Source organism: Marmota monax, unplaced genomic scaffold (assembly GCF_021218885.2).
Source record: "Marmota monax isolate L192 unplaced genomic scaffold, Marmota_monax_Labrador192_F-V1.1 WCK01_AAM20220418_F8-fsc00155, whole genome shotgun sequence".
NCBI classification, from domain to species: Eukaryota; Metazoa; Chordata; class Mammalia; order Rodentia; family Sciuridae; genus Marmota; species Marmota monax.
Window position 1 is genome coordinate 2,810,022 of NW_026694554.1, and position 20,585 is coordinate 2,830,606.

The following is a 20,585-nucleotide window of genomic DNA, read 5'->3' on the forward strand; positions in this document are numbered from 1 at the left end:
GAAGTGTAACTGTGAAGGCAAGTGAAAGCTGGTATTGATATTTAAAGTTGAAGACTGCAAAGTGCATGGAAGTGACTTCCTGCTATTATGCAAGATGGCAACAGTCTGCTGACCCTAGGGGCTTTACAACCATAAATTCATCACCATTGGTAACTATTTCAGTGTTTTCTTCTCCACCCTCCAGGCCTAAAAAACCTAGCAGAACTTCCATGCACTGTACAGAAACTATGGCAATTTGTATGGGGACTCAGGCAGATATGTCATAAATAAGTCAAATTTACTATTTGCCAAATGCAAAGTAATCAGGTCTCCAGTAGAAAAGATGTCCTTCTTGTGTGGCCTTCCCAGTTACATGGGAATTTTTTTAATATTTATTTTTTAGTTTTAGGTGGACACAATGTCTTTATTTTACATTTATGTGGTTCTGAGGATCAAACCCAGTGGCTCATGCATACTAGGTGAACACTCTACCACTGACCCAAAACCCCAGCCCCAGGAATCTTTTTTTTTAACATGGAAATCTTTAGGCATAATCCCACACATAACTGAGAAAAAGAAGATGTAGCTGCTATGGGTTAATGCCTCAGCAACCCTTAGCAGCTCCATCTGGGACATTTCTGAATCAGAGCTCCAGAAGCATCTGACTGAGCAACGGATGCCTACTATATGATTAGGATTAGGGGGCTGGAGATATAGCTCAGTTGGTAGAGTGCTTGACTCACATACGCAAGGCCCTGGTTTAAATCCCCAGCATCACACACACACACACACACACACACACACACAAAAACAGGTTAAGATTAGCAAGAAGCAAGAGATCATTCTATATACATCCTGTATTTTATTGGGGCTAAAGCTGTACCTTTTACAAGCAGATACAAAGAGGTTGGGCATCTTAGAAACTGGGATAAAGAAAATACCTCAGTTAACACATCTTAGTCAGATTTTCAAGTCTACAACTTATTATTTAGGTAATCTTGAATGATTTCCTTAACTTTTCTGAGTCTCCAACCAAGTAATTCTTTGATGTAGATATTACATATTATGCCCATTGCAGATTAGAAAAGGAAATCTCTTATACTCGTCGTAGATTAGAAAAGGAAACCTCAGCAATTAGCCCATAGTCACATAGTAAGTAGCAAAGGGATAAATCAAGCACAGATCTGTCTGTCAGACTTATCTGCCCATGCACGGAACAATTTCACCCTATTACCTCAGTGATCTTGGAACCTGCAACCCAGACTCCACTTCTGGGTACATATCGAGGGACAACTCCAAACTTAGCTTCAGATAAAGCTCCATGTACATTACTAGTCCCAGTTCTAGGCAGAGTTCTGGAAACATGACTTCTCTGTGGAAGAAAGAGAAAAACTTGGGGGTTGGTATGCTGGCACATAAACAGTGTACTGTAACTTCTAAAACTTCGAAAACTTCATAACTTTGTGTATGTGTGAAGAGAAGTAAATATATATTAACCAACACCATGTGCTGGGCTATAGGTAAGCATGTCACATTTAGTCATTCAATACTCAAAACAGTTCTACAGAGTAGAATTAGTTGAGAAGCAGAGGTAAATTCCTCCCTCCTTTTGCAGGGAATGGGCAGAGTAGGAGTAGGGAATGGAAAAATAATAGGCCCATTAGGCACTAATTCCCAAGTCCACCATTACCTGCAGAGATCTGCCTCTCTGGGATTCCAAAGAGGGGTGCATTTTGCCTGTTGATCTTTCAATCTCAGGATCCAACATAAAGATGCTATCATGGGATAGGGCTTTGTTCCCCATGTTGCCCTTGATCCTGAACAGAAAGGAAAGGTCTTGTAAAGCAGGCAATGGGCCACAGGAACAGAAGACAAATGTATACTCACAATATGGCCTACCATAGATACCTCAGAAAGAGTGTTGAGGATGCATACATGGTGACACCGAAAGCTCTTCTTAAGGTATTAAGTGAAAAAAATAAAGAATATCATTCTTTATGTTTTTAATATATACACATATATTGCATACATATATAGTTTATGTTCAAAGAAAAAAGTCTGGGAGGACATTTCCTCTGAGGAATGGTACTAGGGACAGGAGGGGAATTGTCATTTTCTATTTTATGTACTTTTATATAATTTTAATTTTAAAAATTATAAACATGTCATATATATGATACTTTTATTTAGGTATGTATTACATATCACACAATTCGCCCATCTAAAGTACACAATATAATAGTGACAATTATAGGGACTGAAAAGGTTATTAAAGATCTTTCACACCCAATTGCTCTCTAGTGTTTTTGTTTTGATTTTTTTTTCAATAGCAAAGATCTTCCCATATGTAAGAGGCTTTCATTTATCATTTTTTCCTCTTTCACACAAGGGTTCTGTGATACATCTGTCCTATTTTCAAACTCATCTTATGTACCATCCATTCCTTCCCTCTCCAGTTTGAGTCCCCCAATTGGAAATACATTCTGATTAGGAATGGAGCCAGGTCAACCACAATTATGTGTTAGGAGAAATCAAGGAAAATCTAGAAACAAATGAAATCTAAATGCCTAAAAGACTCCTTTTGGGTTGTGGTAATAATTTATTTTACCTTTAAAATTTATCCAAAGGCATCACAAAAAGTGAAAACTACAGACCAAAATATCTAATGAATAGATATCTAAAAACACTCAATAAAATATCAGCAAATTGAATCCAGTAACATGTAAAAATAGTTACATGCCATGACAAAGTAGGATTTGTGAGGAATGCAAAGTTAGTTTGACGTGAAATATAATGCATGTGATACACTACATCAATAGAATAAAAACAAGAATCACATGATTGTTTCAATAGATGTAGAAAAAACATTGTAAAATCTGACACCCTTTTCTGATAAGTGCATGCCAACTTGATAGAAGACATTTATGACAAAACCACAGCAAACATCATACTTGGTGGTGAAAGAGTAGATGCTTTTTCCCTAAGATCAAGAACAACACAAGGGTAACTGCCTTTGCTACATCAACAGTGTATTGGAATTTATGGCCAGGGATATTAAATAAGAAAATTAAATTTAAAAAAACATTCAGAATATAAAGGAAGAGTGAAATTATCTCTATTCACAGATGATGCAATTTTGTAAATAAAAACTCTTAAGGAATTCACTAAAAACTACTAGAACTAATAAATTAATTCAGCAAGGGTGCAGGATATAAAATCAGTATACAAAGTTGTATTCTATTGATTGGCAATGAACAATCTGAAAATAAAATTAAGAAAATATTTCCACTTATATTAGCATCATAAAGAATAAAACAGGAATAAATTTAACAAAAGACATGCAAAATGTACCCTGAAAACTATAAAGCATTATTGAAATAACTTAAAGAAAGCCTAAATAAACGAAGGACATCCCATGTTCATGGATTGGAAGGTTTAATCTTGTCAAGATGGCAATACTCCACAAATTGATTGACAAATTCAATGAAATCCCTTTTGGAACTCCAGGTGAAAGGTAGTATAGCACTGGCATAAAGATAGACATATAGATCAATGGCATAGAGAGTCCAGACATAAACCCATAATCTATAGTTATTTGGTTTGCAACAAGGATTCCAAGACCATTCAATGGGAAAAGAATAGTCTTTTCAACAAATTGTTCTGGTGCAACCTGATATCCACATGCAAAAAAAGAAAATGAAGTTGCACTTTATCTCATACTATATATAAGAATTAATTCCGGCTGGGAATGTTTCTGAGTGGTAGAGCACTTGCCTAGTATGCATGAGGCCCTGGGTTCAATCCCCAGCAATACACACACACACACACACACACACACACACATACACACACCTCAAAATGGGCCAATGATCTAAATATAATAGCTAGAACTATAAAACTCTTAGAGGAAACCCTAACAGTAATCTTCATGATCTTGAATTTCACAATGGATTCTTAGACATGACACCAAAGCTCAAGGAACAACAACAAAAAATAGATAACTATATTTCATCAAAATTAAAAACAGTGTTGGGGTTGTGACTCAGTGGCAGAATGCATGCCTTGCATATGTGAGGCATGGGGTTCAATCCTCAGCACCACATACAAAATAAATAAAAATAAAGACATTTTTAAAAATTAAAAACATTTGTGTTTCAAACGTTACTAGCAAAGAGCTACTTTGGATGGATAGTAGAATGAATCAGATATTATTACCCTATGTGCATATATGACTACACAGTTGGTATGATTCTACATCATGTACAACCATAAGAATGAGAAGTTATACTCCATTTATGTATGATGTGTCAAAGAATATTCTAGTGTCATGTATAAATATTTAGAACAAATTAAAAAATGAAAATAAAAAGACAACCTACATAATGGGAAATATAATTGCAAACTATATATCTGATAAGGGATTTGCATCCAGAATATATAACAAACTCTTACTATTAAGAACTCTTACCAATAAGGACATTTATTATTGAATTCTTAAGTAATTCAATAATAAAAATATAAATAACCAATTAAAATGAAAATTATCTAAATAGGCATTTTTCAAAAAAAACACAAATTGGCTAACACACATGAAAAGATCCTCAACCACATTAATAAGCAAGGAAATTCAAATCAAAACCATAATGAGATACTATTTTAAAATGTCTAGAATAGATAAACTCAAAGCTTCAGATAATTATTATTGGCAAGGTCATGGAGAATTTTGAACCCCCATATATTGCTAATGAGAGTATAAAATGGTACAGCCACTTTGGAAAACAGTCTGGTGGTCTCTCAAAAAGTTAAGCATATAACTATCATTTGTCCCAGGAGTTCCACTCATAGTATATACCCAAGAGAAATAAAAACATATATTACCCCAAAACTTGAATATAAATATTCATAGCAACATTATTCATAATAGCCAAAGGGTGGAAACAACCCAAATATCCATCAACTGATAAATAGATAAAATATGATATATTCATGGAATGGTATACTATTTGGTAGGAAAAGGAATGAGGTTCAGAGGCATGCCAAAACATGGATGAATCTTGAAAACATTAAAAGAGTGAAAGAAGCCAGTCAAAATAGGTCAGGTATTGTATCATACCCTTTATGAGAAATGTCCACAATAGGCAAATCCATTGAAACAGAAAGCAGACTAATAGTTGGTAAGAGGAGGGGGGCATGAAGAATTATTGCTAGTGGGTACAGGGTTTCTTTGGGGAGTGATAAAATGTTCTAAACTTGGGGAATCATAATGGCTACTACACACGTAAAAGGTAGGATTTATAGCATGTGAATTCTATTCCAATAAAAATACAAAATTATGAAGCTATTCCTATTAGGTGGGGAAGATGCATATATACATAGCAAAGATGACATTAAGCATGAAAAGAAGGCAGGGGGGCTGAGGATGTGGCTCAAGCGGTAGCGCGCTCGCCTGGCATGCGTGCGGCCCGGGTTCGATCCTCAGCACCACATACAAACAAAGATGTTGTGTCTGCCAAAAACTAAAAAAAATAAATAAATAAATATTAAATATTCTCTCTCTCTCTCTCTCTCCCCCCCCTCCCTCCCTCCCTCCTCTCTCTATCAAAAAAAAAAAGGAAGAAAGGAAGGGAGGGAAGGGGTAAGAGAGGATGGGAGGAAAGGAGAAGGAGAAGGAGTAGGAGGAAGGGGGAGGGAAAAGAAAGCGAGCAAGCTACATGCTACAACATGGACGACCCTTGAAAAGATGCCAAGTGAAATAAAGATGACCTTTGTATTATTCCACTTATATGAAATGTTGAGAATTAGTGAATTTACAGAGGAAGAAAATAGATTCGTGGTTCCTTAGGGATGGGGATAGAGGGAAATGGGGACTGATGGTTAATGGTATAAGGTTTCTTCAGGGAAGGATGGAAATGATTTAAAATTAGATAAAATAAATTTGTTTAAACTTGAGTACTTTTATGCTTATTACCTTCATTACAAAACAATAATTGTAGGTTGGCACTTTTAAAAATCTGTCTACAAATAGTAACTAGAGAAACAATTTGGATATTATAGGGCTGACATTAGCCCTGTCCCTGTAAGCCTATCTGGTTGTGGGGCCTGCACACAGGTGTGCTTAATCCCTACAAAACTCAGCTATCCAAATAGCCCTGATAATAAAGGAAACACACTCTGCTTTACTAAAACAGCAGTCCAGGAAAAAAAAAGGAAGGTGACTCTCTGGGTTAACACTTAATGGGCATATGTAACTGATCTAGCACTAACAGAAGATTGTTTTCACACATGTATATACCCACACAGACTCATTATGCATACATATCATTCATTCAGTGCTGCTCTATGGCCTGCTGGCTCCAATCAGGCTGAGAACCAGTATAACATCTGTGACTACCTTGCCTTCTGTGTTTTGTGCAGAAAAACCCAAAGGAAATCTCAGGCTACAAGTGGGCTTAGAAAACTCTCTCATTTCCATGCTGTGCATCAGCCAGAGTGAAGCTGTGGAACTGGTCCTATAATGCCAAACTCTTCCTGATCAAGAGATGACATTAATATCAGCTGTGGCCTAGTTTGTCAGAAACCAAAATTCTGGGCTGGGGTCATAGCTCAGTGGTAAAATCCTTGCCTGGCGTAATGAGGCACTGGGTTTGATCCTCAGCACCACATAAAAATTTTTTAAAAAAATATTGTGTCCATCCACAACTAAAAAAATACTAAAAAGAGAAACCAAAATCCTTCCCCCCAACATATCTGGTATTCATTGATCTGCTCTCTGGAGGAGGAGGAAGAGGAGGAGGAGGAGGAGGAGGAAGTGGAGGAGGAGGAGGAGGAAGTGGAGGAAGTGGAGGAGGAGGAGGAGGAGGAGGAGGAAGTGGAAGAGGAGGAGGAGGAAGTGGAGGAGAAGGAGGAGGAAGTGGAGGAGAAGGAGGAGGAAGTGGAGGAGGAGGAAGTGGAGGAGGAGGAGGAAGAGGAGGAGGGGGAAGAGGAGGAGCAGGAAGCAGAGGAGGGGGAGGAAGAGGAGGAGGAGGAGGAGGAGAAGAAAGAGGAAGAAACTACAACTCCAAACAAAATCTCAACCTTAATTAAGAGCAATAAAGAACATTACAACACCCATTAAGATATCAAATGAAGAATGGGATTTGTCTATTCTATCAGATACATCTTAATGTAGTCTTGGAAATAGATACTAGTTCTATTGTACAGATCAAGAGAAAGCTGCCAATACGTTTGGTTATAATTGGTTGTTTCAGTAGATGAAAAATGAAGCTAATCTCCCTAAATTCTTCAGGATTTCATCCCTAGCACATTAGGCAAGATATTGGGGTTGGGGGTGATCTTCAGAACCCAAGGTTATGTTCTTTTTTTTTTTTGAGAGAGAGAGAATAATAATTCTTTTAATATTTATTTTTCAATTTTCGTTGGACACAACATCCTTATTTTATTTTTATGTGGTGCTGAGGATTGAACCCAGTGCCCTATGCGTGCCAGATGAGCGCGTTACCACTTGAGCCACATCGACAGCCCTCTTTTTGTTCATTTATGCTCCTTACAAAAGGATATCAATCTCTTTCCCTTTCTCTCCCCCACTCTCATACACACACACACTTCTTGTTCTTAAAGAATCTTTTTTCACAATAGTTTCATGCCTCACATGTGCTACGCAAGTGCTCTACAGCTGAGCCACAACCCCAGCCCACACACACTTCTTAATATGGAGAATACATCAGAGTAAATGGATCATTTGGAGCAGAAATTGCAAGTTAAGAAGGGGAGATTGTAGAACTTTGGTAGAGACAGTCCAATAAATTTTCAGAGACAATGAAAGTAAACCTGGACACCCCTTCCTCCTCACTGGTATTTAGCAAGGCCAGTGTTAGTCTTACTTATAGTTATGGTCTATAAAGCAATGGTCTATAATGTCATTACTTATGAGATATGGAAGAAGCCTCTGTATCCAAAACCATCTCTTGCATGGCAAGGCTACCACAAAGTCCTTACTCTGAATGCACTCTTTAAAGTCTTTCTTATGGAGCCATATATGTTATCAGACCATTATGTCACAAAAGTGTTGGAAGGAGGGATTAAGAGCAGCATAACATGGTAGCTAGCTGTCCCACTGCCATCAAGCAAGCCTTGAGAAAATGAATGGCAGCACTGGTAAGTTCTGTTTGGAGTCCAGGAATTCTGCAGTTTAAGGCCAGGAGAACAGTCCCAAGAGAGCTTCATAGAAAAAGATTCAATGGATCCAGGGACAGCTGGGGGCACTAGATGCCCAGATAAAAAAGCACAATAAGATGTTAAAATTAGGGCACTGCAGATTAAAAAAAAACTAAATAGGAATGGCAGTGGTAGCTTAAAGTCTTCCACATACACCCTTTGTGACAAGTTAGTCTACTGGGGTGGAGGGAGCAAGGGATTGGGCTTGCTTGCTTGCTTATATACTTTTATGGCAATGCAAGGATTTTTATGCTCAAGTCCCACCCCCTCCAACTCCATGGTTTTAATATCTGGGATTTTAATCATTCATTTTGAGATCTGGCTCCCCTTGACTAGATTTTCAGCTTACAGTCCAGGCACGCAAACCAGACCAAACCTTCTGAATGACATAGGCCATACTTATGGTAAAAAATAGGCCCCTAATTCCTCATTAGCTGTAGGCCCCACATCTCGAGTTACTCTAGCTAGTACAGGAAGGGTTTCTGGATCTGTCTATACCCTCTAACCCAGTGCTCTTGAGGAATGGAGTGTGCGTTGACCATGTTCTAACCCACTGGGATGCTTAACCCAGACAACAAACATACATATGTGCACAAAAAAGAGGAGCTGGACACAGCTGCCTTGGCAATGGCTGCAAGCCCAACCCCTAGCACCATGGAGGCCAAGAGTCCCTGAGACCAAATATCCATTGGTAATTTGCCAAAGGAGGGTCTAGACATAGCTGTTTGCCCTTATCCCAACCCAGTCCCTTTGCCCACCCCTACCTGAGCTTACCTAGGTTCACCAGGTTGGTCATTGTCAACTTGCTTCAGAAAAGAGGTGTTAATATTGCTGTTGGACAAACATGGCTTTAAGAGTCTCCATCCCTGTAGGTCATCAGGGTCTTTTTTCTTTTTCTTGCCAAAAAAGCTCCTGAAGCCTTTAAATTTGGATTTCTTTTTTCCTGAAAATGAGAAATGAAAGTGAGGCAAAGTGTGATAGAGGAAGGAAAGGTAGGAAAGGAGACAGAGCCTTCAAAACTGAAACAAACACTGTGGATCTCACCCCCAGGGCCCACTGCACCTCTCATTTGGTTTTTACCTCTCTTGGAAACTCAGTAACCAAGTATTTGAGATGCTGGCAAAAGAAGCAACCCAAACCATAGCTTTATGCAGCCTCTGTTGAAGTCAAACGAGGTATTCACTTGCTTCTCAATTTCAACCATTAATTAATATGCACACTGATAAATCCAAACCAATTAGCAACAGTTGAACAACACACACAGTAGTGAACGCACACACACCTCTTTCTTTTCCTAAGAACTTCGTTTGCCTGAAGTGATGATTGAGCCAATGGAAGCACTTGGCACCTCCCAGATACCACACTGGTAGCTGGAGTGACTGCAATCCAGTGGAAGAGCCAAGTTCACACATGTGAAAACCACTTTCAAACCCTAAGAAATCTAAGCAGGAGCTGATACCACCCAGACTATGTGCTGAAAAAATGCAGACCTAAAGTGTGAGTGCCATTGGCTGGTATGGTGAATGAACACTTCCTTGAGGAAGGAGTTTATGAGCAAGAGAGAGGGCTGGGAATGGGAAAGAAGAAAGGGTCTTCCAGGTGAAGAAGCTGCCTGTGCAAAAGCTATGTCAAACTCAGGTAACAAAGGGCTTTTCAAAGTGTGTTTGTCTGTGTGTGTATGCATGTGTATGTGTGAGCGTGTGTACTGCTGTGCATGTTGTTCAACTATTGTTACTTGGTTTGGATTTATCTACACAATTGTTGCCCTTTGTATTTGCAGATAAATGAATGTTTGCTCCATCTATAACAAGTACCAGGGCAACAGTGAGAAATGCGAGCTTTAAATGTCCCTAAGGCTCTCTCTGTTTGGGCTTTCTTTAATTTCCTAATAAACACATGTACATATCTATATCAGCAGAAGAGAAGAAGGGGAGGGGACTCAACCTACATTCTTCAGAGGGAAAGAATTAGTTCTTATTTCTCTCAGTGCAATGATTTACCAACTCAGGTGTCTCATTTCAATATTCAGCAGTCTGGTCTCTGAAAGGCCTCACCAGCATAGCAGTGCTGCAGTGGTGGTGAGAGGTCTGTACTAGGGAGTTGTCGATATAGCTGCCATTTTGAAAAGTGTAATGGTATAATGGAAAGTAGCACCCAAGAATCTGAAATCTGGAATCCTAGGCTTGAATCTGATATCAGTAGCCTCTGTGACTTTACCCTGGGTAAGTTACTCAATCCCTATGGGACTCAGGAAAACGAGGGATTACACTGGCTCAGCATCTCCCAAAGTGTGTTCAGAGGCATGCTCTAAAATTTTGTTATGTGAAAAGGGGATCTGCCAACCAGGCAATCTGGGAAATGTTGAATTAGACAAAGTTCATTGCTTTCCAATAAGACTTTGCTGAAACTTCAAAATGCTAAAGTGTAGAAAAGGGAGGTCAGTTGAATAGAAAAAAGGTACCAGGGGATGGGAGGATGGGAGGAAGGAGGAAAGTGCTTGGGAGAGAGATATTGGCCAAATTATATTGTTATGTTATGTGCATGTATTGATAAATTACAACAAATCCCACCATTGTGTACAAATTAATGCACCAATAAAAGTGGAGAAAAAATAAAAATAAAATTAAAAAAATGTTTCTATGTTTAATGAAGAAACTGGGCAACAATATGGTCTCCCAAATGCACATAAGCAGAATATCTGGCAAAATGCAATTTTGGAAATGTTACCTAGGGTTCCCTCTAGCTCTGAAATGCTATGACCTATTTATATATTAATTACTCCTATTAGAAAGGTTTCTAAGCTGGGCATGGTGGCTCATACTTGTAATCCAAGTGACTCAGGAGGCTGAGGCCAGAGGATTTCAAGTATGTGGCCAGCCTCAGCAATTTAACAAGATCCTATCTCAAAAAGATAAATAAATAAAAAGGACTAGGGATGTAGCTCAGTGGTAGAGTACCCCTGGGTCCAATCCCCAGTACCAGGGGAAAGAAAAAGTCAATTTCCTAACCTTCAAGGATACCATTAAATCTAGTTTCCCACCAATCTGTACAATTCATGCCTCTTTTCTCTAGACAAATAAAACTTGACTGTTATCACAATGAGTTTTGCATCTGAATACTCTCTAGTCTGTCCACTAATTCATTCATCTATTCAAAAATATTTATTAAGGTCAAACACTTACTCTGTTCTGGGTGTCAATGAGAAAGGAATAAGATATGGTCCCTCTATCTTAGTTACTGTCCCCACATCTGGGTATATTTAAAATGACCTTTAACCTCACAAACCACCATGAGGATTTCATGTGAAAGTTCTAGGAGGTATACAGCACACAGTAGGCGGGTTCAAAATCATTTCTATTTTGCTCTTTGGCCTTCTATCTTAATCTCCTCACCTCCACATGGTTTCTAAAACCTATGGAATTGTGAGGATTTTTGTAAAATGCTCATTAATATAATGACAATTTCACAGTTTGATGCTAAAAAATACTTCACAACAAACTCTCTGGGAAAATTCCTTGATACCTATTATTTGCCTATTGATGTGGTGCAAATACACTTCCACTATGACCAACTTGAAGCTACCAACATGACATTTGGGAAGGAGATGGGCCCCATCTCCCAAGCCAGCCTGAACCACCTCCAACACACTGGTAAGTAATTCCCACCCAAGGAGGATGAGTTGGGCAGAAGGTCTCTCACAAACAGAAAGCAGCATGCTACATTTTAACCTTGGGAGATACTGCCATTTTCCAAACAGAAGGAACAAGATTTATTGATTCTTAACAAGTGGGTATCCTCCAGGCCTCCGAACCATTATACTCAGAACATAGTATAAAGAATGGTCTGAACATTCACTAGGTTTGGAAACACAGTGACTATTGTCTCTCTTGCTTCAAACCCCCAGAATGGAAGAGAGGAGGGCAAAGCTAGAGAATTTGGAGTTGCAAACCTACTTCTCATAAATCAGCAAAGACAAAGAAAGGAGAATCAATAGCCAGAAGCTCCACAATCTATAATCACTGAATAGCTGAATAAAGCATTTCCAATTACCTCTTCAGGCTGTGAAACCAAATTTACCAAACATGATCATTGTACAAACAGACAAAACTATGCACTAAGATTTTTATGTTTCTGAATTAAGAAAATGACTTGTGACTTGTGACTGTAGCATGTACTAAAATTGAACATACATATATTCCAATTTTCTCCCAAGTTTTCATTCTTTGTTGATAAGAAAAAAAAGAACTTATTTCCCACAAGGATTCAAAACAGCTTAAGCAATGTGTGTCTTTTCAATCATGGCCCTAGAAGAAAAGAATGCTTCCATTCCATATAGTATGGAAGTCACATAGCTTTTGTAAGCATGGAGTTGGGCAACACAGAGAGAAGGTAACTGCCAAACATGGTGGATTAGCAGCTTGTTGATCCAGAGCAGTGAGATCACATCCTTAGTGAACAACCTGTTGCTGTGGCCAGGCATAATATGTCAGTTGCAGGAGTCTAAATCTTCATTTTTTTTTTTACTTCTTTTCTCCCAGTACTGGGGATCACACCCAGGGCCTCACACATGCTAGGCAAGCACTCTACCACAAACCTATATCCCCAGCCTCTTCCGTTTGCTTTTGATTAAAACACCCCAGTAATCCTGACTTCAATAGGTCTCCAAGTATGGAGATGAGCTCTGCTCTCAGCTCTGGAAATGAGATGCAAATCTGGGAACAATCCACATGCTATGTTATTATTTTTTTTTTTTTGGTGGGGAGCAGGGTACTGGAAATTGAACCCAGGGGTGCTTAACCATTGAACCACATTCCCAGCCCTTTTTATTTTTTATTTTGAGACATTGTCTCTCTAGTTGCTCAGAGCCTCACTAAGTTGCTAAGGCTGGCCTCAAACTTGCAATCCTCCTGCCTCAGCCTCCTGAACAACTGGGATTACAGGAGTGTGCCACCACACCCAGTACTATGCTGCTTTTGAAACCCTGATGGAATTCAACATGGTTGACATATATTCAAATGCATTTCTTTTTTGTTGTTGTTGTTGTTTATTTATTTTTATGTGGTGCTGAGGATCGAACCCAGTGTTTTACCATGTGCAAGGCAAGCGTTCTACTGCTGAGCCCCAGCCCCAGCACCCATAATTAAGCATTTCAAGCTTTCTTTTTAAAGTGTTGCCTTTATACTACCAGAAGTTGAGCCCTGTAAAGTCTGCCTTTCAAAAATTAATAAAAGTACAAAGGATAGATAGGCCTAGACAGCAGGTAGGAATCAAAACCCATATTTGTATTCAGCAATGTTTACATAGGCCACCTATATACTGGGCAATTTATGCCACCAAAAAGAATAGCAGTCATGGTCAGTGAACTGAAAACTGAGAGCTGACAGTTATCTGGACTTCTCCTATAACAAAGCCATTGACTTCTCTGTCCAAGCCCAAGGACTGTGTATTCCCAAACAGCAAATAGCTTTCAGTATTATCACCCATGAAAGCCTACAGCATGTTACATGCCAGAAAATAACCCAAAGAAATCACAGCTAAATCCAAAGAAGAAATTGTTGCTTTTTAGTTATATATTTGCTTATCCACCATACATGTAGGCAGCCCATCTAGGGTGAATTTAGCTTTAAAAATGGAACAATCATTGCCACCTGAAAAGAAAACATCTTTTACCCTGCTTGAAATTAGCTCACATACTATGTACCAAACTGAAAAACTTTGAGGTCAACTTCAGTATGATTTGTCCTTCTTTTGCAAACACCAAGACCAGTGTTCAGAGCTGATGAGAAAGGGAACGAGAGGTTAAAGAAAACATGTCTTACTAACCTTTCTCCCCTTTAACCTCCTAGTAGCCAACTTATTCTCTGGCCAGCACTGACTAGATCTAAAAATATACCTAAATCTTTTATCTTGAAAGAATGTTGAGAACAGAGAAAAGGCATTTCCTTAATGTATACTCACCTTTTTCTGTAGGCATTTGTCTAGCTCAACGATAGATCAATTGGCTTGGTAGTTGGGTCTGCCTTGGTCAGGAGACCTTTCATTCATTTACTTATCCATTCACTTATTAAATATTTTGGAGTGCCTGATCACTCTCTCTGAGACTTAAAACTAAGCAGCAGTATCAAAGAGATGAAGAAGACACAAGTCTTGCACTTAAGGATCGGTGACCAACCTCAGCATCCCTTGGCCCACATATTAAGTGAAGTCAGACCTCCAGGAAGTAAAAAGGAGGTTCCAATCTCTCTGTCCTTCTTGACAAAGTCTTCTGTACCATATACAACTAAAGAAAACTCAGCAAAAAGAAAAAACAACCTGAAGAATAACCAATCCACTGTTAAATTCAGTTCTGACTTTAAAAGCAATGTCTCACTTTGTGTCTTTCTCTATTGTGTGTGTATAGCAAAATCTTATCACTATTTGTCACTTTTATCTCCTTTTCTACTACTCCATTTATGACACCTGTCACTCACAGAAGGAACCACAATTTAGACAATGAATATATATCTGGTAAGTTTTGTAAAAGATAATTTATTTTGTAAATTGAATCTTATTTAACAGAAGTGTGAGGTGGGATCTTTTGTTCCTATCCCCCTTTACTCCTAAAATCCCAAATTCCTCCATTTGTTAAACATGGATTACTATCTACCATAAAACCTCAGTTGAACCTGTCAAGTCATGGGCTATTCTGATTTTTTTTTCCAAAGAAGATTGCAGACACACCGACAGACCATCAGAGTTGGAGATGACAGAGAAAAGGTTAGAAAACTGAAAAGTATATATGAAGTCAGTCTAATGTTATTAGAAATTTCATATGAACTTATTTTCTTACTACTTGGTTCTTTTTCCTAGGAGCTTTACAACTTGATTCTTTTTCCTAGGAGCTGAACACAGTAAATCTAGTTTTAGTTATCACGATTTTATTGAGTGACTTACCCTCATCGCTGGTCTCCACAATTTCTGTACAGCTAGGAACATCAGTTAGTGACTCAGCCATACTAGGATCACTAAAAGAAAATACAGAGCAAGAGAAAGATAATTGTTTGATATCCAGGATCTGCAGTTGTTTCACCCTACTCCTTATGCTTCAGTTAGATCCTGAAACTATTCAAAAAATGTACAAGTAGAATCACCATTAGGGAGAATTGGACTCTTAAAAAGACAATGATTCTGTTAATATGAAATGTCCAGAATTGACAAATGCATAGACATAGGAAATATCTTATTTAGGGCTAGGGTGATGGGGCTTTTGGGGGTGACAGATTAAAAATCCCTACGATTTTCCTGGCCATTGTAATAAACATGGCAGCATCCCTACTTCCTGTCACTAAGGAAGACTTTTTAGATTTTGGGAAAATAAACTATCTCTGAGTTTTATGGAAGCCCATAGAAAAGGAGCCTGTACACTAGAGCAGATTATGCTTAGTGAAGCTAGCCAATCCCTAAAAAACAAATACCAAATGTCTTCTTTGATATAATGAGAGCAACTAAGAACAAAGCAGGGAGGAAGAGCAGGAAGAAAAGATTAACATTAAACAGATACATGAGGTGGGAGGGAAAGGGAGAGAAAAGGGAAATTGCATGGTAATGGAGGGAGATCCTCATTGTTATACAAAATTACATATAAGAGGTTGTGAGGGGAATGGGAAAATAAACAAGGAGATAAATGAATTACAGTAGATGGGGTAGAGAGAGAAGATGGGAGGAGAGGGGAGGGGAGATAGTAGAGGATAGGAAAGGTAGCAGAATACAACAGTTACTAATAGGGCATTATGTAAAAATGTAGATGTGTAACCGACATGATTCTGCAATCTGTATTTGGGGTAAAATTGGGAGTTCAAAACCCACTTGAATCAAATGTATGAAATATGATATGTCAAGAGCTTTGTAATGTTTTGAACAACCAATAAAAAAAATAAAAAAATAAAAATAAAAATAAAATAAAATAACAGAAAACTCCAAAAAAAAAAAAAAAAAGAAAAGGAGCCTGTAACCCAAAACACCAGGTCATACTAGGCTGACATTGCTCTTAACCCACCACGTTTGGTGTTAGAAGAAAAGAAAATAACCATTAAAGAGAAAACTCTGGAAGACAAAAGGCAAAACAAAGAGGGCACTGTGACAGCATCCAAACCCCTAGAGCACTAAGAGAACCATTCAATCTAACCCTAGAGTTTAGATGGTCTGAAATTCTTTCTGGCATGCTTGCCTTATTTCCCCAACCAAATCCTAAAGGCCCTAAGGATAACACCACCATCATCCCCTCAGCTGGGACATGTGGAACTGTCTCTCCCCCAACAAAACACACCAACCTCCCTGTGATTTCAATCTCTCTTCCTATTACCACAACAGCTGTCTGCTTCTTTTTAAAGCAAAACTCAACAAAAGAGTTATCCATACTCACTGTATTAGGTCCTTACTTTCTATGCTCTTGATAACTCTCCATCCAACCAGGCTTCCAAAGCCAACTGCTTCCAAAACCCACCACTAAAACTGCTCTTATTAAATTCAGCAGTTGCCTCACCTTCTGGGAGCTTCTGACTTTTCTTTTGGGCACTCCTCCTTTTTTGAATAATTTTATCACTTGCCTTTTGGAACATCACACTCCCCCAATTTTCTGCTTACCTTATTGATTGTTCCTTCTCAGTCTCCTTTTCTGAATCTTGAGTCTCTCCCTGACTTTGAAATGTTGTATCATCAAGGCTCTGTCCTTGGCCTTCTCTGTCATTTACAATCATTTCCTAGACCAGTCACATTAAACAACAATGTCAACATTAGCATAATTACAAGCCATATATGTAATTTTAAATTTTCTAGTGACCACATTTTTAAAAGTAATGTTAATAATAATCAGGTGGGATCACATTTAATAATATATTTTATTTAGCCCAATATAACCAAAATGTTATTTCTACATTAATGATGTATTTTATTTTATTTTTTTTAATTTTTTATTGTTGGCTGTTCAAAACATTACATAGTTCTTGATATATCATATTTCACAATTTGATTCAAGTGGGTTATGAGCTCCCATTTTTACCCCATATACAGATTGCAGAATCACATCAGTTACACATCCATTGATTTACATATTGCCATACTAGTGTCTGTTGTATTCTGCTGCCTTTCCTATCCTCTACTATCCCCCCTCCCCTCCCCTCCCCTCCCCTCCCCCCCTCTTCTCTCTCTGCTCCCTCTACTGACATTCGTTTGTCCCCCTTATATTATTTTTCCCCTTCCCCTCACTTCCTCTTGTATGTACTTTTGTATAACTCTGAGGGTCTCCTTCCATTTCCATGCATTTTCCCTTCTCTCTCCCTTTCCCTCCCACCTCTCATCCCTGTTTAATGTTAATCTTCTTCTCATGCTCTTAGACCCTACTCTGTTCTTAGTTACTCTCCTTATATCAAAGAAGACATTTGGCATTTGTTTTTTAGGGATTGGCTAGCTTCACTTAGCATAATCTGCTCTAATGCCATCCATTTCCCTGTAAATTCTATGATTTTGTCATTTTTTAATGCAGAGTAATACTCCATTGTGTATAAATGCCACATTTTTTTTATCCATTCATCCATAGAAGGGCATCTAGATTGGTTCCACAGTCTAGCTATTGTAAATTGTGCTGCTATGAACATCGATGTAGCAGTGTCCCTGTAGCATGCTCTTTTTAGGTCTTTAGGGAATAGACCGAGAAGGGGAATAGCTGGGTCAAATGGTGGCTCCATTCCCAGCTTTCCAAGAAATCTCCATACTGCTTTCCAAATTGGCTGCACCAATTTGCAATCCCACCAGCAATGTACAAGTGTACCCTTTTCCCCACATCCTCGCCAGCACTTGTTGTTGTTTGACTTCATAATGGCTGCCAATCTTACTGGAGTTAGATGGTATCTTAGGGTGGTTTTGATTTGCATTTCTCTGACTGCTAGAGATGGTGAGCATTTTTTCATGTACTTGTTGATTGATTGTATGTCCTCCTCTGAGAAGTGTCTGTTCAGGTCCTTGGCCCATTTGTTGATTGGGTTGTTTGTTCTCTTATTGTCTAATTTTTTGAGTTCTTTGTATACTCTGGATATTAGGGCTCTATCTGAAGTGTGAGGAGTAAAGATTTGTTCCCAGGATGTAGGCTTTCTATTTACCTCTCTTATTGTATCTTTTGCTGAGAAAAAACTTTTTAGTTTGAGTAAGTCCCATTTGTTGATTCTAGTTATTAACTTTTGTGCTATGGGTGTCCTATTGAGGAATTTGGAGCCCGACCCCACAGTATGTAGATCGTAGCCAACTTTTTCTTCTATCAGACGGCGTGTCTCTGATTTGATATCAAGCTCCTTGATCCATTTTGAATTCACTTTTGTGCATGGCGAGAGAAAGGGATTCAGTTTCATTTTGTTGCATGTGGATTTCCAGTTTTCCCAGCACCATTTGTTGAAGATGCTATCCTTCCTCCATTGCATGCTTTTAGCCCCTTTATCAAATATAAGATAGTTGTAGTTTTGTGGATTGGTTTCTGTGTCCTCTATTCTGTACCATTGGTCCACCCGCCTGTTTTGGTACCAGTACCATGCTGTTTTTGTTACTATTGCTCTGTAGTATAGTTTGAAGTCTGGTATCGCTATACCGCCTGATTCACACTTCCTGCTTAGCATTGTTTTTGCTATTCTGGGTCTTTTGTTTTTCCATATGAATTTCATGATTGCTTTCTCTATTTCTACAAGAAATGCCGTTGGGATTTTGATTGGCATTGCATTAAACCTATAGAGAACTTTTGGTAATATCGCTAATGATGTATTTTAAATCCTTCTTTTCATACTAAGCTACCACATCATTTGCATGAACCCCTTACTCAAACTCGTCCTCTCCCAGTCAGTGACTTGTCATTAAGCTCAGAGTAAAATCCCAGCCTCTTACCATGGGTCTTATGTGATCTGGCTCTATGTCCATTTCCCCACTGACCCACCAAGCATGCTACTCTCCTACCTTGTCCCTGGGCTCCAATATACCAAGACTCTTTCAATCTCAGGATCTATTTTTTTAATTTGTTGTTTGAGTTATAAATCTCAAGATCTTTACATTAGCTGCTCCCTTGCCTGGAGGGCTCTTTCCCAAGACAGTTGTATGTAGCATTCACACATTCAGTATTACTCCCCTTGGTGAGCACTTCCATCATCATCCTTGTTAGAGCACCCCCATTTCTCCATCCCATTGACCTTTATCAATATCTTCACAGCACTTCTCTCTACCTGAAATTATATCCCATATTTTTTAAATATTTATTTTTTTAGTTTTAGGTGGATACAATATCTTTATTTTATTTTTATATGGTGCTGAGGATCGAACCCAGTGCCTCACACATGCTAGGTGAGCATTCTACCACTTGAACCACAACCCCAGCCTAATTATATCCCGTATTAATAACTTATTTGCTAGTTTCTCATCTGTTTATGTTACTAGAATATACACACCATGAAGTCAGGAGTTTTGTCTATTCCATTCACCACTGATTCTTCCATCACCTAGAATGGAAGTCACAGGATTTACTGGAGGATTTGACATACAATGTGAAGGGAATAGCAGACTCTATAAATATTTGTTGGATGAGTGCATAAATTCAATAAAAGAAAGGGAAATAATCTAAGAGCTGCTTCTGTAGTCAGCAATAGAAATAGAGGCATGCTAGTAGAGACAGAGAAGGACTCATTCTGGTGGAGAAACTCCCTTGTTCTCAATTTAGCAGGACCTGCCCTCTTCTCCAGCCAGGTGGGCCTCACCCCTCCCTGGGTGATTTGCCTGTGCAGAACATTCTTGGGTCCTTCTTATCCTTGATGTGTAGAGAATATTCCCAGGAGTCCCAGCCATATGAACCCTGGATGTGGATCTTCATTCAGTTGGACTAGGCCAGGACACTCACAGAAGAGAAAGGGGTTTCTCTTCCTACTTAACAGCCACCATCCCTGATAGAAGTTCTTTCTTTTTGTTCTCAGGCTGACCTTACTAAATAGAACCTTGCTTCCTGACATGGTTTGGAACTAGACAGTCCTCCAAAGTCATATTGCTTAAGGTTTGATCCCCAATGCAGTAATGTCCAGCAGTAGAGTCTTTGGAAGGTGATTGTATCATTCGGGCTCTGATCTCATCGTAGACTGATCCATTGATGGATTCATAGCTCAGTGGGTTTGATGGAAAAGTGCTTTGTTATAAAAGCGAATTTTCTTTGCTTCCTATTCACCATGAACTCAGCAGCTTTCCTCTAGTACATGCTTCAACCATGATGTGCTACCTCAACACAGGCCTAAAAGTAACCAGACCAAATGACCACAGACTGAAACCTCTGAAACTGTGAGCCAAAATAAATCTTTCCTCCCTTAAGTTGATCTTTCTCCTGTATATTGTAACAGTAA

The 20,585-nt window shown here is 38.7% G+C and overlaps 1 protein-coding gene and 1 non-coding gene across 2 annotated transcripts in view; both read right to left on the reverse strand.

Annotated features, from left to right (window-relative positions):
* Positions 1 to 20,585, reverse strand: part of Kiaa1210 (KIAA1210 ortholog) — a 76,696-nt gene that overhangs the window by 35,822 nt on the left and 20,289 nt on the right. The window contains exons 2-6 of the mRNA XM_046420894.2: positions 16,816 to 16,931; positions 15,127 to 15,197; positions 8,968 to 9,136; positions 1,670 to 1,796; positions 1,214 to 1,351 (exon numbers count right to left, since the gene is read on the reverse strand). Coding sequence (XP_046276850.1) covers positions 1,214 to 1,351; positions 1,670 to 1,796; positions 8,968 to 9,136; positions 15,127 to 15,197; positions 16,816 to 16,931 — 621 coding nt within the window. The remainder of the gene's footprint in view (positions 1 to 1,213; positions 1,352 to 1,669; positions 1,797 to 8,967; positions 9,137 to 15,126; positions 15,198 to 16,815; positions 16,932 to 20,585) is intronic.
* On the reverse strand, positions 13,863 to 13,994 carry LOC124076896 (small nucleolar RNA SNORA61). The gene has a single exon (XR_006846487.1). It is a non-coding gene; the product is annotated as a small nucleolar RNA SNORA61 (small nucleolar RNA).